This window comes from Phytophthora parasitica (assembly GCF_000247585.1).
Source record: "Phytophthora parasitica INRA-310 unplaced genomic scaffold supercont2.5, whole genome shotgun sequence".
NCBI classification, from domain to species: Eukaryota; Oomycota; class Peronosporomycetes; order Peronosporales; family Peronosporaceae; genus Phytophthora; species Phytophthora nicotianae.
The window spans coordinates 390,571-416,975 of NW_008648991.1; the positions used below are offsets into that span (position 1 = coordinate 390,571).

Genomic DNA, 26,405 nt, shown 5'->3' on the forward strand with positions numbered 1-26,405 from the left:
CCTAAAATTAGTATTGACTCGGGTCAGGACCCATAGTAATGCTAGCATGATACTCATTAAATATCATTCTCAAAAACCAAAACCATTGCGCTTTTGACAAGTGAATAGTGTTTTTTTTTTTTCATTAAGAAAGACACGGTCCAATTCTAGCTTTCTAACCTGATCAGCAGCAGCAGATTAAAGAGAACTATCATTTCTACCATGTGATGATTATTTAGGACCAGCTTTCATATCAGAAACGTTTGGCGACGACCCGAGTTCTCGCCAAACGTTTCTGATGTGAAAGGCAGATTCGGGGTGCCGGTAGAGTTGCGAAAAACAAAGTAAGTGAGCGAGTGCAAGCTTCGCTACTGAGAATATCAGATATAGATTTAGCAAACAAATGAGAACACCAGGTATACCTCTTTTTTCGTGTCACCGGTGGGCCTTCTTTGGTCTTGCTGGATTTCCTTATATATATGCTTTTCGGCAAATAACAGCAACACGACAACATTTGTTTTAACATTGAGTGCGTTCTATTCTCTGAAATTTATTTCTGAGCTAGGGAACGATCTTCTGACTGGCGGTATGATTTTCCATAAAGTAAAACCAGGGAATTTATTCAACTGAAATGTTCAAAACAAAAGGGTTAATAGAAGCGTCAAGCGATGCAAAAATAGACAATACTCAACAAAAATAAACCTCGGTAATTCATGCGTGTAACTGTCCACCTCAGCTAAGTATGGTAATATATTAACCCTTTCGCGGACAAAGGGGGCATTTGCAAAAGAAGGAGGTTTTAGACCCCCTCGATGGAGGCAATATGCTTGCATCCGCTCGAAGGGTCGCTCAAATGTACCCACTTTTGTTTTTTTCATTCAAGTACGTTGGTATAGGGAGATGTTAGGAGTAACAACTGTTTTATTTCTTCTGATCCCTCCACAAGGCGATCAAAAACCCGTTAAACATGCTTAAATTTACCAGTCAATGACTGCGTCAGGTGCGTCAGCATTAATGACCGCGTTGAAGCTAGAGCTGCGCGAAACGCTCGGACCACTCTGAAAGGTCACACACCCTTCATCGTACTTAAATCAGGGTCAGTGGCTGGGCTCGCATTGGATTCAGTAACCAATCTGCGTCAACGATGGTAAATCGCTGCCGCACGTCGACGTCAGCGTACAAAGCTAACTCGATTTATGTTGTGATCACCGGTGTTGGACATAACCTCTGACTCAGTGAGTCTTATGCTCACGTCAGCTGAAGGATCCCAATAGATAAAATGTTGAAGTTATGTACCACTCTTATATAATATATTTAGGACCAATGCGGCTGCAGGGCTTGGCGGCAAGAAGAGACTTTATCACTTGTGGATTCTCCTTATCGTTGCCAAGCACTGCAAACAAGATCCCGGAGCTGAGGCCCCGCTAGACAGCGTTCAACTTCCTACTCTATCTACTTCCGAATGAGCAAACGTCAGGTTATGAGCCCAAACAGGGTCTCTTTTCGTGTCCAAGGACCATCGAGGAGGTTGGTTCAAGCAGAACCGAATGGTCGCAAAGGCAACAGTGACAACGGAGACAACGCCAGTAAAGCGTCTTCGGAACCGTCAAGCTCGCCACCACCGTCACCATCGTCTAAGGATGCTGCCTCAATCAGCAGTTCTACGAACTCGGCGCGTTCAGACTCTTCGTCTGATAGTAGTGCGTCTGAGTCGAGTACAAGTAGCTCGGAACGGCAAAGCCGCTCTAACCGAAAACGTGCGAGCAAGAAGAAGTGCTCCAGTAAGGAGAGCGCGACCGGTCCTGTAGCGGGCCAGGTATTTACCATTACTAGCTTACACGTAGCGATGAGGAAGCTCGTACTTAATACGACAGATTCAATTCCCGGTAAAATAAACTCTGATTTAAATTTGGTCCAGGGCAGAACACCTGGCCCCTTGAGAACCACTCAAATGCAAGTCGGCTCCTGATTGGCTGAATACCTGACCTTTCAACCAATCAGAGAGCGACAATACAGCACGCGCTACTCGCGTGCTTTGTACCTACTTTTGTATATCAATCTACCTACTTATGTAAATGGTGACCCATTACAGGTCCACAATGAGGGACTCGCCAAGCCTTGAAGTGCCCAAGCTCACTGGTGCTGACGAATATGAACTATGGAGGACAATGAACGAGTTAAAACTCAAGGTACAAAAATTGTGGTCTTTAGTGACCGAAGAAGTGGTCCAAGACAGCTCCTGGAGCTCTGCCAAGAAGCGACGATGGAATGAGCGGTGTCTGAAGGCTCAAGCTATCATTGCCGGCTCGCTCGGGTCGCGTATGGCCGGTCGTTACAGGCAGCTGCTTGTAAACTGCGATCCTGTGTTGTTATTTCAAGAGATTGAGAAAGAATGCAACACTGGTAGCGTCGCCAAGAATGACATTCTGATCAAGGCCGCGATGTTCGCGCGGAAACTGGCTAAACGAGAGCGTGTCTACACGTATATCGACGCTGTTGTGCAACTACAAGAAGACCTGGTGACGCTTGGACACCCTCTTGAAGATGCTAAACTTGCTCGACTTCTTCTCACTAATGCCCTAGAAGTATTGCCGGACCTAAGTACGGAGTTGGTTGGAGCAAGAATAAAAGCGAGAGAGATTGAAGTCGGTCAAGTACGTGGGCGACCATTGGCACGAGAACAGGAGGGAAATATGCGCCTTCCGGCCAGAGGTAATGTGTCTCAAATCGGTGGTAACGCTGCAGGTTTGCAAGGTGGTCAATCCACTACAAATACAGTTTTTCAGTTTTCTACTGGACGAAATGACGGGAGCGGATACCACAAGCATCAAGACACGGGGAACCAGAGTCAGTGAAGGAAGCCATTCTGCGACGACCGTGTGCGAAATGTGGTAAACTAGAGCACTGGTATCGAGATTGCTGGCAGAAAGACGACCAGAACGCAGGCAACCAGCAGAAGAACAATGGCGGTCGATGGTCGTCTGGTCAAGGACGAAGTGGTGGTCGGCAAGGCAAGTCTGGACCAAAGTCGTTGATGGCAAATGTCGGCGGAGTTGTGTCGGTTGGAGGTGATGTCGTGGAGTGGTGTTTGGACAGTGCTGCGACGGCAAGCATCTGCAACGATCTCTCTCAGTTAACTGAGATTTCAGCAATTGGTAAGGATCTTGAAATGCTCAAACCAAACTGAAGTTGTCGTGGGCTTGCCTGGTGCGGCTAACCCTGCTCCTATCGTTGATCAATCCGCTACCATCGTACTTCAAAAGAAAATTCCAGTGAGTACTCCCGTTGGAAATGTTCCTATAGATGACACTGTTGCTCGGCATAAAGTGTTACGGTTTGGAAGAAAGCGGAAGAGAAGTTCACGTTTGGATAATTTCGAGCTTTATGCCTCACCCATGACTGCATTCAAGTTCGGGGAGGCGTAGCTGTGCGTGGCGTTTTTCCATCTCGTGTGTATAGTCCTTTGCAGTCCATATTGGTTCTATCGATTGTTCAGACATCGACAACGCAGTAATCATAGTCTTGTTGTGGTTTTGCGTAGAGGCTTCGGTGCTTTCTGCCTGTGCAGTCGTTGTCCTTCTCAACGTTCACAGCGTCTCGTGGTCCGTGTCGGTGGGCTTAATGTGTCCTGCCTGTGTCGTCTTCGTCACCACAGCCTTTGCGTTCTGGTACGTGTCCGGGTTGATTGACTTGGTGTTTGTCGCTATTCGTATCGAGATCACAGCGGTGGTAGTCTCGTAGTTGCTTGTGTAGGTGATCTTGGTGTCTCTTGTCTGTGAAGTCATAACTGCTGCAGTGTCCAGGTCCTGGAATGGTCGTCAGTTTCCTGAGCTAGATCAGCACTGGAACTACAGAGTGCGATTGGGGTTTAACCTTGGCTCGACCTAATGTTTCAAAAAGTAACCACTTCAAGATGATGCGAGATGCTTCGAATACGAAAGGCAAATGCTCGTAGTATACAAGCGAACACTGCATCATAGGGTACAACAAGGATCCGGAGCTTGACCCACCAGAATTATCCTTGGCCATGCTCAGAATTAGGTTGATCACTTGCGCAAGTCGGAAGCTCTCATGGGAATATCCCGAGGCCAGTCTAGAGATGGGGGTAGCTCAGACACTGAGGGCGTTTGTTGACAGAAGCAATCAGTACACAAGAGATTGGTGCTTATCGGAGGTATCACCTCAAAGCAGCCTTTCAAAGAGATATTTACCGGAGCCAAAGTCCCACTGGTGATTTTCGAAGCTGTACAGAAAAAGCTAGGTTGGATTTCAGGTCGGAATGTTTTTTTTTTTACCAGATCTGTTCATTGAGCGAACATGCACGATAGCACTATTGGAGTACTTGTGTCCTGGAAGAACCGCATGTGTCCTAGTGAGACGGGTGTTAAGTGGCCGTATTTTGAGATGTCATGCTACGCATTGCCTCTCCGTCCACACTCAAAATCTGAAGCAAGTACAAACAAATTCGGGCGAATACGTTAATCGTTTAGCGTAAGTGTTCCAAAACTATTCTCGTGAACATGTTTCGAGTTGTCACCTACTATTGCCTGGAAGAAGCCTTACCTATGAGTTACCGAATGGGGGCTCCCGGCACGATGGCGTAACGATGGCTCAAGAAATGGAGACAATTTTGAAGCATGCACAAAATGAAGGGTAAGTCATGGGATTAGTCCTTAACCCCTCTGTTACCAAGGTCGTAACTGACGACTTCACAAAATCACTAAGTCGTAACTTACGACTTGAGCGACACCAACAATAGCAAATGGCTCGATAAAAACGTTCCATTACTTTAATCAAGTATAATTTATGCTCGATAAGGTATAAGGTCACACAGGTCGAAGTTACATGTGCACAAAACGAACGGTGGATAGGGCTACGCGGGAAAAACTGATCTGTACCCAGTGATGAAGGTTCCACGGTGCCAGACCAGTTCATTTGGAAATTGGAGCTCTGGCACGCAAGTGAAAAGATGGTGAGGTTGCGAACGAGTACGGTGACAAAAGATGCTGCGGTGGCGCGTTCGGTAGACTTCAGGCATCTTTGGCGGGAGTTCCGCGCGGTTGGGCGGACGTCAAAGAGACCGACGCGGCTTGCTACGGAGTGGATATACTACACTCCGAATCGTGACTCGCATGAGTTGGTTGAAGGGACAAACATGTTCACTGGTGTGGTTTTCTTTGAGTAGGTTCTATATCTAAGTACTAACTGTGAACATGCTCAAAGGCGAGAACGCGGTTGTTAGGTATGCGATTTCATCTGGCCGATTAATCTGGACGAAAGTAGTGACGAGAATGGAGAGAAGCCAAATGAAAACGTCCGACCCTCTCAAAATGACTGCTCTTTGATGTTGTCCCCGCCTACGCTGGATACCTTTTTTATAGCAACAGTGGTGCTGACAAGGAGATCGCCGGAGCTGATACAGAAGCGGTTGCACCGACCGTGGATACTGTGCAACAGTCATCTGGTCAGATCGAGCTATCAGACGAAGATGTCGTCGTTGGCGCGTTCCAGCGAGTGCTGTCGGAAACTGAATCCGAAGGACACATCCATCTTTCGGACAACGAGAGCAAGCACGATGATTCAGAACACGTGGATACGTCTCTACCCGCTGTTCACGTTAGAGCGGACGATGTGAATGTGCTACAAGAAGGTGGACACTCCGATGACTTCGAGTGTATGGACTCCAGCAACAGCGATGATGGCGATGATGACTGTGAGGAAGATGATGTGGTAGAGCGCAGGGAACATGTTGAAGGCGATGAACTTCCGGATGATGAGCTGAAACTAGTTGACGAAGCATTCGTAGCCTCGCTTGGTGGAAGTCTGCCTATTGCCAACATCGACAAGGATGCCTTGCGCCTGACGTAGTGGGGTGAACCGTCCTCTCTGTTCGAAATTAATAGGCCGAGCTACCAGGAGCTTTCAAGTGACGAAGCGACTCCTACGCACGAGCTACGGGAAATGGCAACTACACCACTAGGGTTACTGTTCTACTTCATACCAAAGTAGTTGTGGGTCACCATCGCGAGTGAAACCAACCGCTATCGAGCACAAAACATTGATTCCGAAGCCAAGCAAATTCGTGCAAGTCAGTGGCGTAGCAACCGTGTCGCATCACCAGAAACACTTTTGCAGATACGAAGGCGTCTGAGGGCTGTAAATGCGTATGATACATGCGAATCTTGCACGTAATCGGGCTTCTTGTTGTGCACATGTTGTGCCTTCACAAGCAACGGTTCTCGAAGCACTGGGCGATGGTGTGCGATGAAGCTTTACCTGCTGGTACCTTTGGCAAGTATATGCCACGCAATCGATGTACAGCTATCCTACGTGATCTACACTTCACGAACAACAATGCACCCCGCACTCGAGACAAAATGTGGAAACTGCGGCCGGTCGTAGACATTCTGCAGTAGCGCTTCCAGTCTGGCTGAACATTGCCAGCAGTGTTTTCGTTCGATGAAGGCGTGTTACCAGCAACGTCTCGGCGGAACACTACGCGGATGTTTATGTCAGATAAACCTCATCGGTACGGTACCACACTTTGTATGGTTTGCGACTCAAAGATAGCTTACTGCCGCAGGTGTGTTTGTATATTTTTACAAAGTCATAGCTTATGACTTGTCTAGCAATTCTGAAACACTAATGTCGTAACTTAAAGTGTTAGGTTTGAAGTCTATGTTCGAGCACGAGAATCAACAGACGGAGACTTCACCAGTATCGACAGCAAAAGACTGGTGCAGCTGCCGTCATTCACAACCTTAAATCGTTACTTGGAGAGTGTTGCAGTGGATTTCGAATGGTCGTTGTCGACCGGTATCATTCGTCCGTAGCACTGGCATTACAGCTCCTAAGTATGCTTATATACGTCCTCGGAACAATCATGAGGAACCGCATTGGATTTTACCGTCAAGTCGTTGAAAGTCACGGGACGCGACCTCGTGGAGTTGAGAGAGGAGCATTTACGTTCTCGCGCTGCGCATCAGTGCCTACAATGGTTGCGTGTCACTGGTGGGACAGAAAGCCAGTACACTATTTGGCCACGGGTGCATCGATGGAGGAGAGCACGATTCGGAGCAACGTGAAGCGAATCGGAGCGATTACCGCGAAGTGCCCCAAGCTTGTGACCGACTACCAGCGCTGGACGGGCGGAGTTGATATTCACGATCAACTCCGCCAGCAGTCGTTCTCAATTCAAATGGCGTATCGGTTTCGAAAGTACTACATATCCTTATTTTTAGGCTTTCTAGATCTGGTGATTGTAAATGCTTTTATCACACACAAGGAGGTATGCCGGATTACGAGAACTGCACCAATGTCTCGTGCTGCGTGGATGAACGTCCTCCACAACCAGCTCCTGCAATTAAAACCCGAAGATTTCGAATTGGATCCTATTGCTACTTCACAGTCATCAGCTCCCTCACGGCGAAAACGTCGTCGCCCTCCACAGCACATCTACAAACAGTACGATGACTGGGTCATTGTGTCTGGTGTTCAAAAGCGAAGACAGCGTGCGTGTAAGGTATGCGCACTTCTTCGCGGTGAGAGTAAAAAATCTTTCCAGACGACGTTCTACTGCGAAGACTGCTCCAGCGGGGACGCCAAATTTTTTCTCTGCCCGAAAGCCCGACGTGCGTACAACGGTATCACGAAAGCATGCTTCCAGATTTGGCATGAGGATTTTGAGTGCTGAAAATCTATTCCTGAGTCTCTAGGAAATCCAGTAGTGTTTCGACGTCCGGCCAAGTTCGGAACGCGCCAGAAAACACGTCGTGAGTTGCTGCGGGAAGAGGGGACGATGCTGGTGACGAGGGCGATACTGCGTATGTAGCTAACGTTTAAAAGCGCCATAAAACGGGGGTTCGCTTGTAGTACCTTGAGTGCTGTTGTTTTATGTAATTGATTTTGTACGTGGGTAGTACATTTCTTGAATCAGGCTTAAGTGGAAGTCGTAAGGCTAGACTTCTCTATGTGAAGACTAAACACTTCAAAACTTTATTCACCATCGACAATGCATCCTACGGCAAAAGGGACACCCCTTTACAATAATGCTGTTATTATAACGTCGTAACTTACGACGTAAGGTTTGCACGTTCAGAGGCTCCATTTGCGGTACCAGAAGGGTTAAAGACAACGCCGGAAAGTGTGGAAGAGCGCGCTGCATATTGGTTTGCGGTGGTCAATCGTTACTTTGTTACCTTTCTCTTTGTTTTGTCCATGGTATCAGTAATATCATCACAGCAGTACTCAAGTATCTTTTTTGGACGCGAAGGAGGCGACGGCGACAGTAAAATGACTTAATGTATCATCAGCCCCGAACTAGGGAATGATGAAGGCATGTTACGTGAAGTACCCAACCGCGAGTGTGGCAGTAACTACAACTTCCTCAGGCAGCATCAATCCCACCGACACGGACCACTCCGTGACACCAATTGCTGCGAGATCGACACTGCACAGGCAGGAAATGCGGTGACCCCGACATGTACCACTACGAGACGGAAACTGCTGCGTCAATCACGACTGCAGGCAGGAAACACGGCGTTCAGCAACACGGAGATATGACAGAACATTAATGCTGCGGCAACCACGACCGCACAGCAGGAAGCACCGAGTCCACCGACATAAAACACTGTGACGATGGCGCATATGGGAAGCAATGAATACTTTCACGACTTCAGGACGGACTGCGTCCGATACATTAACTATCTGCAATGTGAACTAGAAAGCGGCAGCACCGTCGGGCTAAAACTTCTACGATGGACCGTTGGGAATCCTCACCAACATTTTGCAAATTATCTGATAGTAGAAATTTCTATCTCTGTGTTTCGGCGGGGAAAAATCAAAAGCGAGGGGGTTGTACAAACGGTCCCTACCTATCAAAAAGCACCACTGGTTAATGCCAATGCGTTTTGAGATGGAAAGGGCAGAGACTAAAACTTAATTCTCAACCCTCCGTCGTTTCATACTGCGCAACTCGAGGCAACCTGTATTTGTTTAACTCATTTATTTAACTAGGCAAAATTTACCTTGGTTTCTTCTTATCAGTAAAATAAAAAAAGAACATCAGCAACGTGCACACAATGCAAAAAAAGAAGCCACATATTTGCACTTTATTAGCCTCCTAGGAACAGCATTTGCAATAACGAGAGATTTAATACGCAATTACTCTTTCAAACATCAAATGAAAGACTGCCAGCAACGAAAGGAGAGCGAGTGCAAGCGTTAACCCCTCGAAACCGGGTGCTGCATAATCATTTTCCTTAAACTGAATATATGATTTTTAGACTTAACGTTTGTAAGGCTTGTTTTTTTCCTCCCCACGTGGCATACAAAATTTAAGACAACCAGAATGCCTGTTTCTGTGTGGGTCTTATTTTTCTCAAGAGGTAAGACGGGGCTACATTTGTCTAAATCTCAGAATCGATTTTGCGAGTTTTGTGAGATACTTTCGTAATCTAGATGATTTGTATGACCTACCGGAGGTAACAGGCTGATCCCACCCAGTGAGTGGCGCACAGCCAACGACGATCGCCGCCTTTTCCAAATGCCTCTCATTCGAGATTTTGCGCTCCGAGGGCCGAAGGCACAGGAGGATGGTGAGAGTCCAAGTCAAAGTGCCGCGAGACTGCGAAGTTACCGCACGCGACTTATCTTTCAAGTCGGTGTGGCGAGAGCTGAAGAAGAACGGGTGGACGCAAAAGCCACCTCCGGGTCGCAGTCTCGATGACCGCTACTTCTACATGCCTCCCGGTAAGAACGTGAAGGGGAGCGAAGGCGTCGACTCCTTCCGTGACGAACAAACATTATTAGAGCATTACTCAGAAGGGGTGTGTATTCATCTCAATTGAATAGCTCGTATCCATGTCTAATACCTGCTTGTTGCTTGTAGAACTGCGACGCCGTGCAGTAGGCGTCCAACCCAGTGCTCCTGGAGCTGATCAACTGGCTGCTGCAGCAGCTGTCGTACGTGAAAACCATGCTGCTGATATCGAAGCAGCAGAAGCAAGAGCCCGAGCTCCGACTTCCGCTCAACCAGTCCCCGCCGACCAGGCAACTAACGTTGTGCCTCCTAATCCCGCAAGTGCATCTGCTACCAGGCCACAGTCGCCAGCACAGCGAGCGCCGACGCGTCGCTCTTTGATAAATACCGCAATTCCTATGGCAAATTCACCAGCTGGAGGTACCCAGCCTAGGTCTCCGCTCATCCCGACGTCACCACACGTTCAAGATGCCGATTATTCGTCCGAAGAAGCAGATAAATCTGATAATAACAGCGACGGCGAGTCCACACATCCAGCAGAAACCCCAACCAGAAACGGTATGCTGCATTGTACACTGCATGCTATGCTACATAACATGCAATATAATGTACCGAATGCTGTGCTGCATACCACGCTGCATTATATACTGCATAGTATGATGTATGTTAAACTGAATACTAACACATAGTTATGTGCTGTTCTTTAGATGATGCAGATGAAGACGGAGAAGATTCTGCTTTTGGTAGTGAGCTGCTTGCCGACATCATTGATGATTTGAACGTGGTTGTTAATCACGCGATTGAACACCAGTTTGGAAAGTTGGATTCGGGTGATGAGGCGGAGGCCGATGATATGGAGACTGAAGAGTGCGTATCGGATGAAGAGGTGGAAATTTATTGTGTATCTGACGGCATTGGTGATGATCCGGTCGCGACAAAAGACGAAATCACGGCAGAGGCTCTTTTCGCGGAGAATTTTCTGGATAGTTTTGGCGATGAGGATGAAGATCTCGCTGAAAACCTAAAGAACACTGTCCTGTGTGAGATGTCCGCCAATGGTTGGGAAGATGTTGTTGAACCTGATACTATTGAGTACATGCACGGTCCGTACGACCCAGTCAACAATACGTCAAGCTATCCTAGCCTTCGCCAAGGGTACTCGGGTCCAACTGCAGACGTTTTGCGCAGAGGAGACTCTCCAATTGGACTCATCTTTTACTTTCTTCCTGTCGTACTGTGGCAGCACATTGCTGCTTGCTCGACGGAGTATCACCGGGAGATGCTACCACGTCGACTTGGCGAAACATTTCAGCGTTATCGCCGGAAGCGGAGGTTGAACCCGCAGTTACCAAGAAAGACAAGGCGAGATATTCAGCACAAGTTGGAAGGCATGAAGCCTGTCTTACCACACGAAATGTGTCAGTTTGTTGGGTTATTGGTGGCTAGGACGGTGGTCTTGAACAGAGAAAAACTTGCTAATCAATGGAAGACAACGGCTGAGGGCGCTATGTCACGAGGGTGCTTTGGCTCAGTGCTGACTAGAAACTGATTCATGGAAATTTTACGCAATCTTCATTTCAACTCGAACAACGACCCCAGAGCTCAAACAGACCGCGCCTGGAAGATCCGCAAGTTGGTAGAAGTCCTGCAGCGCACCTTTCTTCGTGGATATGTTGCGCCATCACACTTGGCGTTCGACGAAGCAGTCTTACCCAGTCGGTCGTCCTTCAATAAAATGCGCGTTTACATGAAGGACAAGCCCCACAAGTGGGGCACCAAGCTCTTTATGTTATGCAGCGCAGTCTCAGCGTACTGCATCAGGTCCGATTTTTTTTTGAAGCGGCTTTTTACTATCGTGCATATTGCAGTTTTGTCTAACATTTTCGGTGTCTTGTGTGCTGCATATATGCAGGTTTGAAGTATATTGCGGCCAGAAACAGCACGCTAGTGACGCCCACAAGCCCTACATGAAGTCAGGCCCTGCTGCTGTTGTCCGAAACCTGCTTGCTGCATTTGGCCCGGATGCAAGAAAGCAGGGAATGCGCCTAGTCGTCATCGACAGATTCTATACTTCTGTGGCTTTAGCTATTCAGCTGCTGCTGCTGGGTTTTAACTGCGTGGGAACAGTCATGACCAATCGCTGGGGATACTTAGAAGGTGTCGTCGAGAAGACGAAGACCCGTCCACCTATGATTACGCGCGGGTCATTCAAAGTGGTACTTCTAAGCTCGTACCAAATATGTCAGCACTATGTTGGTGGGATTCTCGTCCTGTACATTTTCTCAGCACGGGAGGAAGCCTTGAGCTGGATCGGGTGGTGCGACAGAATGGTCCCACGCAAGAGGAAGTGCCATGCCCCAGAGTTGTAAAAGATTATCACGCGTACATGGGTGGCGTGGATGTCCACGACGAGCTGAGATCGCAGCGTTTTTCTCTCCAGCGTGCACTCCGTTTTCGAAAATACTATAAGTCGTTGGCACTGGGGCTCATCGACTTGACTATTGTAAGTGGATACATCGTACATAAGGCCTTTCACAAGAACAAGCAGTCACGACTACTAACCCACGCGAAGTACATGAAGAAACTACACATTCAGCTGTGTCGCCTACAAGCAACAGACATGTATGAGTCCAACACATTCGGCACCCAGCCACCCCAAGCCATGCCTGCATACGTACCGGTTCCTGTCGGTGTAACTCAGTCAACTGCGACGCTGCCCGTCAAGTAGATGAGTGGAGAGAGGAAGGAACACAAGGGGAAAGACATCAAAGAACGTGCACGGTTTGCTCGCTGCTTCGAACTGACACCCAGCGAGCATCAACAACTACATACTGTTGTGGTGACTGTAGCAACAAAGGGCCGGTCTACCTCTGCATGCGGGCGCGCCGACAAGTTCGTGGGGTCGCCAAGACATGCTGGGATGTGTGGCACAAGGAGTTGATGAACAGAAAGCTAATCCTGTTCGAAAATGCCAAGGGATTCGTATGCGTCAGAAGCCGGCTGAAGCACCTGGTACTCCATCGCCTCCGGGTATTCCTGCAACGCCAGCATCTTTCAAGAGGCGACGAACGACAACGTAACTTCTACCCTGCATACATTTCTGTCGTTAAGGTGCTAATATTCAGGATAAGTCAAACTGCGTAAGTTTTGACCCACAGCTGTGTAGCATCGAATGTCTGTTCTCGTGCAAGCTCATCTCAAAGTGCATCACAAGGCTCGTGTTTCTGCTCCAGTTGAGGCGTGTTCAAGCAGCTGTGGTGTCCACATATTCGAATTTGTATAGACCAGAAAACACACAGGCTCGTGTCATTTGCTTGCGTTACTGGATAGGGGTGACACTCCAACTTTGTTTATTGGGATTTGTATGGGAAGTTTTAGTTTTCAAAATTTTGAAAATGAGAGCTGTAGACCGGGCTGGTTCTGCTCCTACGTTTTCGGGAGTTGTCCTGACTATTTTCGCTTTATACTGCATAATGCACTTTACATGTGGAAAGCTTACTACCAATATGCAGGTTTGTGCAGTTTAATCGCTGTTCTGCACAGTTTTGCAAATCCCGATTTTTTATGAGCGAACAACACCTAACCCTTTATTTACAATTACTAAGTTTAATTAAACTGTATATGCAGTTAAAATGTGACTTTTGGTTTCCGGTTTGGAGGGGTTAATTGGCTAATGGTTAATGCGACCATTTAGAAACAGGCTGCATTCCGACTAATCACAATTCATTTTGCCTTGGATTGAGTACAACAGCCCTGAAGAGTAAATAATCTGGATTAAACCGTAAATAAACTTCTGGTTTGAATAGTCTTCGACTTAATAATGATACTGTAGCATTACCGTGCAAACACACTCCAATTAATTCGGTTGTTCTAACCAAGACACATTAATTGCCATTCGGATGTCGAAGACTGAAGCAAAGATTTTCAGGGAACACCAGGTTGAAATGACGGGGGTCAATATTGCGCTACATGTAGTTAATTATGCTAACTTAGCACTACCATACAAACGCACACTACGATAAACTCAGGGATTCTCATCAAATAATTAATTGCCATTGGTACGTCGAAGACTGAAGCAAAGATCACACGTAACACATAGATTGAAATGGCGGTCAGCATGGGTAAACTACTTCGCCTTTACTCGGATCTTGTTTCAAGTCCTACTTATCTTGTCGTTCTAGCTATTATATAGTCTACTGTATGAATCCAGGTATGTAGTACTAGTACTAGACTCTATAACAGTTTTCTAGCGGATCGATCACCGACCCGACTCGGAGCCACCCGTAAGCAAAGCTCTTGAGCCACCAGCCTCAATGATCGCCAGTCTTTACGTCCCTCGCACTTAAGTAGCACTTTATAGCTGGCGGTATAGTTTAAAGAGAGCTGGGATGTGCTACGAAGTTCGGATCAAGAGCTTTGCTGCCTTTTTGAGTTAACGGGTGGCTCCGATTGCTCCGCCACTTCGACTACAGTACCCCCGAGATTTACACCGTCACTTCAACAAAGTAATACTTGTACTTCAACAGCACACGTGAAAAGTAACTTGTATGTTGTTCGTAAGTAATCCATAAGTAAGATTCCACGATTCTAGCCAGTGTTCCGCAAAATGCATCAACAGCCGGTCCACGAGCAGAGTCGGTAGGTGCATGTACCGTAGACACTCGTAGAGTCCAGGCAAGCCACCGCAAAGCGTGTGCAAGAAGCCACAGAGCATTTTGCACCTTCATAACCCAATCGAGTCACAATGGCAGGCCCAACGATGGAAGTGGTGTCGCCGGCACAGGCCGAGGACGACATGCGGCCGTCGCACATGCACAACTCGCGGCTGTCGACCGTCAACTTCTATACGCCCAACAGTGACGGTCTGGGCGCCACACAGGTGCTGGGCGGCAGTCAGGCCCCTCGGCAGTCCTTGATGGCGTCCGTCATGCGTCCGTCTTCCATGATGCGTCCGTCTGTAGTCACCGATTTGAGCAACAACTTCTCTGAGGCGAAAATCCACGACGCACACGTGCAAGTGTTCGCTAGCGACGTGCTCATGGAGGGCCAACTCACCAAGAAGGGCGAGTCCGGGCTGCAGGCGTGGAAGAATGTAAGTGTACGTTTGGTATACACTTCGCCTTACACAATGTGGCACAAATTGTGTATACTTATTCTTATTTGTGGCATGTGTAGCGCATCTTCGTTCTGCGTGGGCAGGAGCTGTCGTACTACACTATCGACAACAAGCAGCGTTATGGCGCGTTGAAAGGCACTTGGGACATCGCAGGTGCGTCTGTGGAGCGTCAAGACAATTCGTCTTTCAGTTTGAAGCTGGCAAACGGGAGTATCCGCACTCTTGGCGCTCCGAATGTGCAGACTCTGATGGACTGGATGACGGCGATTGCTGTGGCTGCTGAGGCCCACATTGTGAAGCCCACGTCCGACTTGTCTCTTGTGGACCAGAGTCGCACAACGCACATTATCTTGGTGCGTCACGGCCACTACGCCAGTTCACAGACACCGTCTGTGGACATGCACGGACCGTTGACGGACTTGGGCGTGCAACAGGCTCGTGCGACGGGTAGATTCCTGCACAAATACCTCTCCGAGCGAATGGTGTTGAAGCGATTTCCCAAGTTCCCAGTGTATCACAGTGGCGTGCGTCGGGCAGTGGAGACAGCCGAACGTATCGGAGACGCCTTCCCTTCTGGGTCGCTGGAGTTCCGTGAGAACAAATTATTCCGCGAGGCGTGGCCAGGTAACCCACTGCCGAACGGCAACCGCCAGCAATTGGCGAGAGAGAAGCTGGACAACATGGTGTCGGACTGCGCTCGGCTCAAAATGGCATACCGTACCATGTTCCGACACCTGATTCCACAGGACTTGGAGGTGAACGAGCGTCAACTCAGTGAGGAAGACCTGAAGCACTACGCTAATACGTTCGGCATTCGATCAACGCAGACCCGCGCGAAGGACAGATTCCGTGTGGTGGTGTGTCACGCCAACATCATCCGATGGTTCGTGTGCAAGGCGTTGGGCGTGGACCCTGATGGCACGTGGGGTCGCATGCGCTACAACCACTGCGGTATCACCGCCATGGAGGTTGACAGCGTCGGTAACGTGCAGCTCACTTACATGAACCAGACAGGACACTTGGAAACCACGCAGCTCTCGGAGGTGTAAGAGGTGCTGAGTGTACCAAGTGAAAGTTACCTACTTAGTATTCAACTGACCCGATGGAATGTAGGAGCGTCGAGCGTTCAGTATCGATTCGTTTATATTGGCTTTGCATCAAAAATCTATCGAGTGTCAATACTTTTATCACGTTACCTTGTCATGAGCTGTTTCTACATGTAGTTGAAGTGAGTCACGATGATCAAGTTGAAAGTAAGAACCGATGCGCTATATTTTCATTGCTGCAAAGGTGCACAATTCCTGGACAGTTTGTCAATAACGAGCTAGTCAGCTCCAGTCGCTGCCTACATGTCGAAGGGTAGGTTACTCGACTTAGAACTTGAAGACCTGGCTGCTGGTGTAACCCAGCTCCTTGAGCAGACCCTTGAGCTCGCCCTGGCTCCGGTCGGGGGCCTTGTTGCCCGAGATGGCGTCCATCATCGGTGGCGGGCCGCACACGCCGATCAGACTCTCGTCCGAAGGACCGGGCAGCAGCTTCTCGATCAGCTCCTTGGTAACGTAACCCGTGTAACCCTCCCAGTTGGCCTCAGCCTTGTCCAGCACATAGTGCACCTGGAACTGCGGGTACATGTACTGCAGAGCATCCAGCTCATCGCGGAGGATAATGTCCTTCTCCGTCTGGTTGCAGAAGATCAGCACCACCTGCGTCGAGTCGTCCGGGTTACGGCAGATCTCCTTAACTACCTGCAGAGCGGGGGTGATACCGGAGCCGCCGCACAGGAAGCCGATGCTCTTGTACTGGTTGGGCTTGTACTCGAATTTGACGAACGGGCCCTTCATGGCCAGCTCGTCGCCAACGTTCAGGTTAACAATGTGCTTGCTCAGTTTGCCGGTCGGGTAGCCCTTGATCACAAGCTCAAGCTCTCCCTTCTCGGCGTTCGTGTTGGTGGGAGTGTACGGGCGCACGACGTTCTTGCCGTCAACACTCGCCTTGGCCATCAGGCAGCTAGCGACAGTGATGCCCATCTCGTGCTCCTTGCTAGGCAGGGCGAAGACCAGACGCTTAGTGTCGTGGGTCACTTCCTCCACCTTGGTCACCTTGAAGGAGCGGAACTCCTTGGGGCTCAGCGCCACCTTAGGCTCCTCGGCGTTATGCGCAGCAGACGAAAAGCTAGCAAGGCCCAAAGCAGATGCCATCGCGGTCATGGAAGCAGCGCTGCTCAGAGGCTGGCGGGACGTGGAGCGGAGAACCGAAGAGAACATCGTTGATCAATAGCTTCGAATAGAAGACTGCAAAACTGCTACTGACGAGCTTCCTGCGCCCCTCGTTGTAGACCGCCATCACGTTCTACCTTCGATAACTATTGGCTAGACAGAGTTCCGCTAAACTAAATGATTGGCTAAAAGGTCAACAGACCGTTGCGTAAGCAGCGACGTTGACGCTCAGTCACCATAGTGGAGAGTGCACCGATGTCTCAACTGTTTGATGCATATTATGCGCCATATTGCAAGGCTTGGTGGGTGGCGCGAATATTATGGCTCCGATCGCTTGGCAAAAGTATCGTGTTGATGAGTGAAAGGCTGACGATGCCTACCTGGAGCTCAGTCGAAGGAGAATGAGTCGGCAGTGGACCAGTCCGCGGTGCGGCCAAATGAGATCCGGCTAGCCTTGGTGTGACGGGATCGATGCAACGCCGTCGCCTTCGTGAAGGTGCGGCGCTTGATGCTGCCCTTGCAGCGCTGATCCGCCTGTTTCAACGTATTAGCTTCTCTGCAAGATAAAACTGCATCAACAAGCAGCGGCGGCATACCTTTTTCAGCTGTAGTTTTTTAGCAGCGTCTTGGCTTGTAGTGGAAGACGTCATCTCTGTGGTGTCCGCATCTTGGACGGGCCGGGTCATTTCAAGATCTTCGTCACAGCCGGCTGGGGAATCGAGAGGGTCGGCAACAGGATTTCGCTGGGCGACAGATGCAGTCTTGAATGTCGGTTCTGGCTTTCCTGTCTTCTGCGCTGGCGTGCGTCTCTTCAATCGACGTGGACGGACTCCATTCGCATTGTCGATTTTCCGGTGTTGTGGAAGGTTGGAATGGGTAGGCTTTGTCACTTTCGCTGCGATTGCCGGGTCGACAGTGAAAAGATCTGTCGCCTCTTTATCCGTCTGGGGCGACTCATCCACGAGATTAAGCCCACGTCGAGCAGACTTTGGGGTTTGTTTAGTCGCCTTTAGTTGTTTTTTATGCGGTTTTGACGAGCGCTTCTGGGAAGGTGGAATCTGCTGAAGCGTAGACTGGGTGAGCTTCCAGTAATACAGCCCGGCATCGTTCGTTACCAGACATACCTTGTTGAACTTGTCTTTGTTGCTCAAACGTTCCACGCTTGATGGGTCGAGCTCTCGGTTTTGTTTCTCGTTTTCTCCAGCTGCGCGGTTTTCCATGGTCTCATCCAATTCATGCTTGTGGCCCGTCGCAGCTACAGGAACCTGCTGTACAGGTAGCTTTATTTCGCTTTCCTCCCCCTCCGGTGGCTTGTTCGCGGAGTTTGTTGTGACCTTCGATTTCTTCTCCGCCATTTTCTCCTTCAGCTTTGTTAGCTTTGCGTTGTACTGTTTCTCCTTTTGGAAATTACAAGGTGATAGTTATTGACTAATTGATTGACTGCTGGGTCGAATCTCGTCAATTACCTTCTTCCTCAAAGTCCTTCCATACGTCTTGCGAGTCTCAGCCGTTAAAGTATTGTATCTCTCTTTCAGCTATAGCATTTGACAGCAATAAGTGCAGCTATGTTTGCAAGCAATTTAATAACACATACCTTTAACGTCTCTCGAGCAATAATTTCATCGACTTCGACCGTATCCTTTACTGTCCAGCTCTCGATCTGAAGCGTACGAGTAAAGTTATAGGATCGAACTGACGTCAGCTTTCTTTTGCTCATGCTTACCTCTTTGTCCAGCAACTCGATCAGGTTTTCAGCGTCACCAACGACGAATGTACTCAAAAACTTGTCGCGAACTTCGTCGATGCGGTTTTTCACGGCGGTCTGGGTCGCCGTGATGCTGGTCCTCATCGTTGTCAGGGTCGTGTTCGCACGTTGAATTTCGGTCTCCAGCACTTCGCAAGATGAACGTAGCTCCTCAGACTCCATTTCTTGGACTGTGAGGAGTCCTTGAATCTGCTCATCACGACGAAGCTCTTGGTTCAGCGCTTCTTGCACGGCCAGAGCTTCACCATCGATAAACTCTTGAGTGGCTGCAGACTTTGTCACCTGGTCCTGCTTTGCATCGATCCTTGCTTTCCATTCTTGAAGCACTTTAGTCTTCTGTGCAACCTTCTTGTTGACAGTGGCCACCTTTTTGTTTCGAGCGGTGATAGCACGTTCTGTGCCTTTTATTTTCTTCCCAATATCCTTGGTCTGTACCTCCAGAGAAGTTATTGCCGAATTGTGCTCCTCAACAAACGTGTGATGAGCTGATAACACATTCACATGTCGTTAGTAAGTAACAAGATCATTCTCTTGAAAATTGAAGGCATACCAGTCTCATCTGCAGCGTGGGTCTTTACGGCTTCATTTTGCTCGTTTTCAAGATGCACGCGCTGGCGCTCCAACCAAGTTAACTGCTTATCTTTTGCCTGTTCGAAGAGTTTCCATAGTTATTAGAGTTGAGTTAGAGTTCCGGTGCCTCAATACTAACGGCATCACCTTAATGCTTGACTGCGCGATTGCTAGGATGTCCTTCTCTTGTTTTCTTCGTAAAGCCAGCTCCCGCTTGAAGAATTTGACACTTGTTATCTCCTCCTGTAGCGCAAAAGTGCATTGGTTAGATCACTAACACGACAAGATTCCTGCGTGATCAGGGATACATTTAGATGTTGCAGTCGCAATTGAAGATTTTTTGCTTCCTCCACAACTTCCTCATCGGCTGGGCACGTTGGCTACAGAAAAGTTAAATTGTCTCAATAGCAGCTTGAAAAGCTATGAACGCGCTTTCTCGTACCCCCTTGCTTTCAAGCAGCTTCTGAAATTCTCGCTGTTCACTGCAGATACGCGTCAATCAGTGTCTCTGTGACGATTTTAGCTAATCATCGCACCTTCTAGCAATTTCGTTTTCAATTACGAGCTGTCGATGCTCTTCGTGAATCATATCTTCGTAGTTCTGCCAAGTCTGATCAACTTTAGTGTTAATGATATGTATAAGAACGGCAAAGGAATAAAAGAAGCATACTGTCCGGAGGTCTTCAACTGCAGCCTTCTCGGCTCGCAAAGCGGTGGTAACCTTTTCCACTGCTGCGGCTTGGCTTTGAGCATTCTGACTGACAGCGTTGAGGTATTTGTCTGAAGCAACAAACTCAGCTTGGCTATTCTGGAACCAGTTCAGCAACCCGTCAGACAGCAAAACCAAACTCCACAACAAAAGAATCATTTCGTTTACCGCGAAGTTCCACTGGGTTGAGCGAATGTCTTCTTGCAGCAGAAGAAGCGAGTTTCGAACTACATCATAGCACTCGTTAGCTTTGACAGCGGCGGCATGCTGCCCTTTCATAATACCTTCACTAAGCCGCTCCTCTTTAGATCTCAGAGCCACCACTTCTCGTGCCGTCTGTTCTTCAAGCCCCATGTATTGTTGCTCCAGTCCAGCTCGCTTGTCGACCAGCCCGTACAAAATATCCTTCAGGACACCACATTTCTCAGCAGTAGCCTCCAGTTCGTTGACTCCGACATTATCGCAAAGCCCTGGCTTGTCCTTCCCGTTTTGCTCTTGATCAGCCCCTAGCAGCGTCCGTAGCGACACCAGTCTCGCTCGCTGCAGACGGCTTCGCTCCCTATTTAAGCAAGCATACGCATCAACATTTATCAATAGTCAACATATTTTAACATTGAATGTAGGCCACTTACCGTAACTGGCCGTTCGTCGTGAGCAGATACTCGTGGCTCTCTCTTAACCCACTGAGCATCTCGTTGCGCTGAGACAGTAGCGTCCCCAGCTTGACCACCTCCATCTGCAGGATCTTCTCCTTTTTCGCCACCCTGCATATAAATATCAAGTCACGTTGGCCAAGAGCAAGGAAACAAGGGGCAAGTCATCACCTACAAACTCAGCGACATCGGGACGAGCGTCTTGGCGTCCTGCGATGCCGGCGTGTCCTCTGTGGCGTTTGCAGTACCAACCATTCCCCTCTTCCTCTTGCTGCTGTTCCTCTCTTGGGCGCGTGGAGAATGCGGAAGTGACGAAGTATCTGCGTGCGCACACAGAGTGATGGTCCTCACTTCAACCTTTCCTCTGATTCTGTTATCAGATATCCTTACAAAAACCAAGTCAAAAATGTCTCCTTACAAACCTCAATACAAACTGATGCTTCGAATTCCGCACTGCATGTAGACGGTCTCACAAACGTTTTGCACGTCAAAGACCGCAGGGCCAGCGCTATGATCCCCCGCATCTTGTGGCACATGGGGGCGGGAGTGCTGCGCCGCAAACTGACGCCGCAGGTTCCTGGCGCGCTATTGCGCTATCCCGGTGTGTGGAAGACGCGCGCGTCCCTGAAGGATTGTAACTTCACAGGCAAGCTGCCGGAGAACGCCTACTATCGTAGTATGGAGCTGGCCATCTGGTACGGCTGCGGTGTTCAAGGAATTCTGCACGCGTGCGTCCGCAACCGCTGGTACTTTGTTTTTGGTTCGCAAGGGATACGCCACTTTAAGGACATCAAGCTCTTCCAGCGCTACGAGGTGCACACTCGCAATGTGTACTGGGATGACGACTGGCTCTTCCTCTTAGCGCAATTTAAGTGCCCCGAGACGGGCGAGATCTTCGCCGAGGGACTGTCACGCTGCATGCTGCGCCACGGTAGGGACAGGGTGGACTCGCGGCTGCTATACAAGGAAATGGGCGTGGACGGTTTGCCCCACCAGCACGAGATGCCCGAGGTCGTCCAGAGGTTTCTGCTGTGGGACGCAGCCACGGAAGTCGACATGAAAACGACGGCCGAGGCCAACGCTGTTGCTTCTGCTTCCAGTCAGAAACCGAGCTTTCTGTCAGCTTACTCGATGAATCTTCCCTTCCAGGGCCATGTTCATGGCCACGGACACCAGTGACTCCGTGTGAGAGACTTGATGTGCCAAGACATGTCATGCTGGAGTGAGCAAAGTTGTACATACGCTCACGTTTTGCGCGGCTTTCGACGGTGTTATTTTTAATTGACTGAACGCTGCTGGTGCAAACGAATTATGCTGTTCACGAATGAAGCGTGGAGGCTCGTTGTTGATATAAGGTGGTTGAACTTGATGTTTATCTCTTTTGAATTGCGTCAAATTATAGCAGCATAGGTTACACTGTTCTGGATCAGAGTGTCTGCGGCAACGATCTGCAAGGCATCATTGGGCAGCAAGCGCCAGACACTATACACACGCAGGTACACGGGCTGTTTTCATTTACACTGTACGACCAATCTTACTACACACGACTGCTGACATCGGACGAAATTCCCGCAATCGGCGAGCGTACCAAATTATACACCGGGCTGTGCAAATTCTGCTTGCTCTTCAAACCAACATCGTCATCGGATGGAAGCGGTGAAAGCACCATGGACAGCGACGCTGGCTCGACTCTAGTGAGGTTTCCTTCGACAGCATCGGGATCGCCTTCATCAAGCCGCAGAGGGTGCGTCTTCGGATTGTAGATGATGTAGAGAGCGATATTGATAATACTGAGCAGCAGACACAACGCGTTGCCTCCGAACAGGAACCAGCTTCCGATCATCGGGCAGTATACGATCCACATGACGTTATTGAGTGCACCTGCAGCCACCATGGGGATCGGGATGAACGCCGCCGACTTGTAGTGTAACACCTTCATTATCCGCTCGAACGGCGAGCTAAACATGCTGAGACCGGCCAAAACGCCCAAGATACCCAGCGTCGTATCCACCCCGTCGTTCGTGTGACCAGCTTTACCAAGGATCGCATAGATCGTTATAAGACCAAGGATAGTAGCTCCAATTATGATCCTTCGTAGAGCTTTCTTGCGATCTCGAGCGTAGCAGAAGAAGACGGTCACGTAGCCGATGGCGATACAGTCGGAGGTGAGGAAGGTGGCAAACATGGGGAACCAATTCCTGACGATAGCGCCGTCCAGCATCCACACGTGTGCGTTCGCCACCATACAGACGAGCGGCAGTACGGACGCGATGCCCGTATCCTTCTTGCGGTAGATGTGATACATTGACGGGATCATGCTGAGCGTAACGCTAATTGACGTCAGCGACGCCAACACGCGGAAGAGCGTCTCCACGACAACGTTCACCATAGTTTATCGAGGTGACCAAGTGTGCCGAACAGCGCAAGATGCAGACTGATGCGACTGTCGGTGGATGAAGCGAAGCGACGTACAACCGTGTTCATCAAAACTTGGATGCTGAGCCAGAGAAGACTACGCACTGTGATTGGACCGTTGGCGACCACGCATCACCACCATGTAATCCAGGATGATTAGATGACCAACACAACAGCGGCGACAAGTCGACACTGCTGGGCAAAATGGAACCCATTTGGCAGACAGCTCGGCAGCGAGCAGCGAAGTTGCCGTTCGATCGGACGGATTCCCGTACTAAATGTAAAGAGTGGTGGGGCAACAGGAATACTTATCGCTGTTTATTAACTTACGTTTTGTTGTAGTTACGAATTACGAGCGGAGCGGAGCCAGCGGCGACTTAATCATTTGATACACGGGACTCTGTGGGGTCGCCTTGCTGGCCGACTGCACGCTTGGACGGTCGATCGCAATGGATAGGGTGCCGTCGTCTTCCTTTTCCTTCTCGAGAAAGTCCTCAAGTGTGGCTCCGTAGCCCAGTGGGTGCTTGCTCGGGTGGTAGATCATGTACACTGTTAGCTGCGCGACGCCGAGGGTGGCACAGCAGACATTGGTCACGAAGAGGAACCACAGTCCAGACATGGGCGTGTATATGATCCACATCGCATTGTTAAACGTGCCGGCCATCACCATGTGGATCGGGATGAACACGCCCGTCTTGTACTTGACCACATCCTTGATCCTGAGGAACGGCGAGCTGTAGAGCACCAGGGTCACGCACACTGCCAGGTAGCCCATAATGTCGTTCACCTGGTCCCTACTCAAGCTTGTGAACACGCCCAGTCCTCCGAGCACTGCGTACGTGGTGATAATCGACAGCACTGCCGCGTAAACGGCGATAACCTTCCACGCCTGTTTGCGGTCAGTTGTGTAGCGCAGGAACACGAACATGTAGATGATGGAGATGAAGTCTCCCGATACAAAGGTCGAGAAGACCGGGAACCAGTTATTTGTGAGCAAACCCTGCAACGTCCAGACGTGGCAGTTTGCGAACACAGACACGAGCGAGACGATGTTGGTGTTGCCGATCGACTTGGTCTTGTAGATCTTGTAGACCGCCGGCGTCGGGCTCAGAATCATCATGAGCGACGTACAGGCCGCAATAACGCGGAAAACGGACTCCACTCCGGACATGGCGACTGGATCTCTCGGGTCAGGTGAATTGTAAAATGAGGAGTGCAGGAAGTGAATTTGCCCTCAACGAGTAGATGGAGAGGAAGGACGAGATGGGTACGTCGCGTCGTTTGCATCGACTCTTCAGTCTCGGCGCACCGGAAGACCTTGCGCATACACTTGGCAACCACAAGAAGCGTACAAAGCGAAGAGACATCAAGCGGTGAGATTGGACGCAGCCCGGTTAAAGCCGTTTTGCAAGCATTTTGTTTACGAGTCCCGCTCTGAAGACGCAGAATTCCTTAGCTGTGGTAATGCAAGGACGGGTGGGTACTCGAAGTATTTCGTTAGTGCGGTAATGCAAGGACAGGACCGACGTCCGAGCTGCTGTCTCCACCAGTACTCTATGGGTCACTTGATTCTTTTTTCCGTTTGTTGCGAAGTACTGCGAAGTATTCGTTAGCAGGGAATTGCAGGACGGATTCACGTCGAAGTAGGCATGCAGTACAAGTTACATGGGCAGGGAGTGTCACGTGGCTCTTCAAGCCTGGCAGTAGGATGGGAAACTTAAAGACCTCTTGCGAACTACTCCTGTACGTCTGGACATGATCTATTCATAACGACTTACTGCCGCGAAGCGCGAATAACATGCACGACACCAACCGTGGAGTTGCGATCAAACGAGCTACTGTAGAACGAGCCGCTTCGTGTGCTAAGCGCGGGTGAACTCATTTGCTGAAAGGAGCTACCACGACTCATCGACGGCGAACTGAGCTGGAAAGAGTTTTCTCGGCTCAATGGAAGCAGCGGTGATGGCATCGGTTGTACGCTCCGGCAATCATTCGCGACCTTATTGTGGGTTTCAGCCTTGGATGAGACGACAATTGTGATGGCGATGTCTTCATCTGAAAGGTCTACGGTGGGCTGAACGACCTTACCCGGTCGGTACAGTACATACAGCGTCAGCAACACGATACCGAGCACGACACAGATGGCATTAGGGATGAACATGAACCAGTTACTATCCAGGGGTGTGTAGATAACCCACAAGGCCTTGATTGCCGCACCGCAGATAACCATTGGTAGCTGGATGGGCGTCGCACTCTTGTTACGTAGAACAAACAAAACCTTCTCGAACGGCGCGCCGTATAGAATGATAGCTGCAACAATACTCAAGTAGCCCAGTACGTGGCTAATGCTCGTGTAGTCTTGGCCTGTAGCACCGGTTGCTGCGATGGCGACGTACAACGTGATAGCTGTGAGTATTGAGACGGCACCGCTGACGATTTGGAGCACATACTCGCGATTTTCGGCGAACTTGTAGTACACGGAGATGTAGGCAATTGCCGCAAAGTCGGCGAAGCCAAAGGAGACGACAACGGGGAATATCTTACCGCAGAAATAGCCGTACATCATCCACATGTGTGCGTTGCCCAGCAGCGAGACGAACGGAACGATGGAGATGTTATCGACAGTCTTGCTCTTGTAGATCTTGTAGATGGAGAAGGACGGACTCAGCGAGACCATCAACGACGACAATGCAGTCATGATTCGGAGCACGAGGAGAATGGAGGCGTCGGCCATGGTTTGCTGAGACTACGGCTTACGCGCACGTAAGTAAATTGTAAAGTGAGCAGAATGGGTGAGTTGGCATCGGGGATGACTTCCTACGGTCTCGGGTGGGGGTTGTAGTGAAAGAGATTTCGTTTCACTAGTATTTTTGAGCGTTCTGATATCACTTCAACTTTGCGAGCGAGATAGGCAAGTACCGATGGTGAAGGCAACTTGGGTCTGTCTCACTTCATTTCTGAAGTTTTGACACGTCGCGTACATGGCCATGCACTGCAAGACGTCTAAGCAGCCCTGTCGGCAGCGATCGATAAATGCTGGAGCAGGGCTTACCTACCAGCAGGGATCCGCAAAAATATATTTACTGAAAATATATTTTTAAAATCTCAGATAATAATTTATTTACGGCCTTGGCTACAGTCTGAAAATTTATTTATGGATCCTATGTAAACCTACACGAAATTAATTGCCGGCCTTGACCGACAGCCACCAGATTTTCGTTG

At 49.4% G+C, this 26,405-nt stretch overlaps 10 protein-coding genes across 11 annotated transcripts; 4 read left to right on the forward strand and 6 right to left on the reverse strand.

Moving 5' to 3' along the window:
* Positions 1-3,566: 3,566 nt before the first annotated feature.
* On the reverse strand, positions 3,567-4,008 carry PPTG_04490 (hypothetical protein; the record flags this gene model as incomplete). The annotated part of the gene is made up of 2 exons (XM_008896732.1): positions 3,567-3,785; positions 3,853-4,008. The coding sequence occupies 2 exons, from the start codon at positions 4,006-4,008 to the stop codon at positions 3,567-3,569; spliced, it is 375 nt and encodes a 124-aa protein (XP_008894980.1).
* Positions 4,009-5,192: 1,184 nt separating this feature from the next.
* On the forward strand, positions 5,193-5,847 carry PPTG_04491 (hypothetical protein; the record flags this gene model as incomplete). Its single annotated transcript, XM_008896733.1, has 2 exons — positions 5,193-5,221; positions 5,361-5,847. 2 exons carry the CDS (start codon positions 5,193-5,195, stop codon positions 5,845-5,847), a joined length of 516 nt encoding a protein of 171 aa, XP_008894981.1.
* A 3,725-nt stretch (positions 5,848-9,572) lies between these two features.
* Positions 9,573-11,288, forward strand: PPTG_04492 (hypothetical protein; the record flags this gene model as incomplete). Its single annotated transcript, XM_008896734.1, has 3 exons — positions 9,573-9,806; positions 9,832-10,297; positions 10,447-11,288. The coding sequence occupies 3 exons, from the start codon at positions 9,573-9,575 to the stop codon at positions 11,286-11,288; spliced, it is 1,542 nt and encodes a 513-aa protein (XP_008894982.1).
* Positions 11,289-14,320: 3,032 nt separating this feature from the next.
* On the forward strand, positions 14,321-16,058 carry PPTG_04493. 2 transcript variants are annotated; one of them, XM_008896735.1, is made up of 2 exons: positions 14,321-14,837; positions 14,915-16,058. In XM_008896735.1, exons 1-2 carry the CDS (start codon positions 14,484-14,486, stop codon positions 15,902-15,904), a joined length of 1,344 nt encoding a protein of 447 aa, XP_008894983.1. In that variant the 5' UTR covers positions 14,321-14,483; the 3' UTR covers positions 15,905-16,058. The 2 variants fall into 2 exon arrangements, with proteins under 2 accessions (XP_008894983.1, XP_008894984.1); XM_008896736.1 differs by having other exon boundaries at positions 14,321-14,831.
* A 170-nt stretch (positions 16,059-16,228) lies between these two features.
* On the reverse strand, positions 16,229-17,119 carry PPTG_04494 (hypothetical protein; the record flags this gene model as incomplete). Its single annotated transcript, XM_008896737.1, has 1 exon — positions 16,229-17,119. The coding sequence occupies one exon, from the start codon at positions 17,117-17,119 to the stop codon at positions 16,229-16,231; it is 891 nt and encodes a 296-aa protein (XP_008894985.1).
* Positions 17,120-17,458: 339 nt separating this feature from the next.
* PPTG_04495 (hypothetical protein) lies at positions 17,459-20,851 on the reverse strand (the record flags this gene model as incomplete). Its single annotated transcript, XM_008896738.1, has 14 exons — positions 17,459-17,605; positions 17,668-18,468; positions 18,538-18,606; positions 18,666-18,731; positions 18,795-19,321; positions 19,387-19,483; positions 19,554-19,649; positions 19,715-19,786; positions 19,849-19,888; positions 19,943-20,016; positions 20,077-20,214; positions 20,284-20,342; positions 20,400-20,674; positions 20,748-20,851. 14 exons carry the CDS (start codon positions 20,849-20,851, stop codon positions 17,459-17,461), a joined length of 2,565 nt encoding a protein of 854 aa, XP_008894986.1.
* Positions 20,852-21,209: 358 nt separating this feature from the next.
* PPTG_04496 (hypothetical protein) lies at positions 21,210-26,245 on the forward strand. The gene is made up of 2 exons (XM_008896739.1): positions 21,210-23,463; positions 23,526-26,245. Exon 1 carries the CDS (start codon positions 21,279-21,281, stop codon positions 21,945-21,947), a length of 669 nt encoding a protein of 222 aa, XP_008894987.1. The 5' UTR covers positions 21,210-21,278; the 3' UTR covers positions 21,948-23,463; positions 23,526-26,245.
* Positions 22,111-23,251, reverse strand: PPTG_04497 (hypothetical protein). Its single transcript, XM_008896740.1, has one exon. The coding sequence runs from the start codon at positions 23,155-23,157 to the stop codon at positions 22,306-22,308; it is 852 nt and encodes a 283-aa protein (XP_008894988.1). The 5' UTR covers positions 23,158-23,251; the 3' UTR covers positions 22,111-22,305.
* Positions 23,497-24,354, reverse strand: PPTG_04498 (hypothetical protein; the record flags this gene model as incomplete). The annotated part of the gene is made up of 1 exon (XM_008896741.1): positions 23,497-24,354. One exon carries the CDS (start codon positions 24,352-24,354, stop codon positions 23,533-23,535), a length of 822 nt encoding a protein of 273 aa, XP_008894989.1. The 3' UTR covers positions 23,497-23,532.
* On the reverse strand, positions 24,958-26,008 carry PPTG_04499 (hypothetical protein; the record flags this gene model as incomplete). Its single annotated transcript, XM_008896742.1, has 1 exon — positions 24,958-26,008. Exon 1 carries the CDS (start codon positions 25,915-25,917, stop codon positions 24,958-24,960), a length of 960 nt encoding a protein of 319 aa, XP_008894990.1. The 5' UTR covers positions 25,918-26,008.
* Positions 26,246-26,405: the final 160 nt, after the last annotated feature.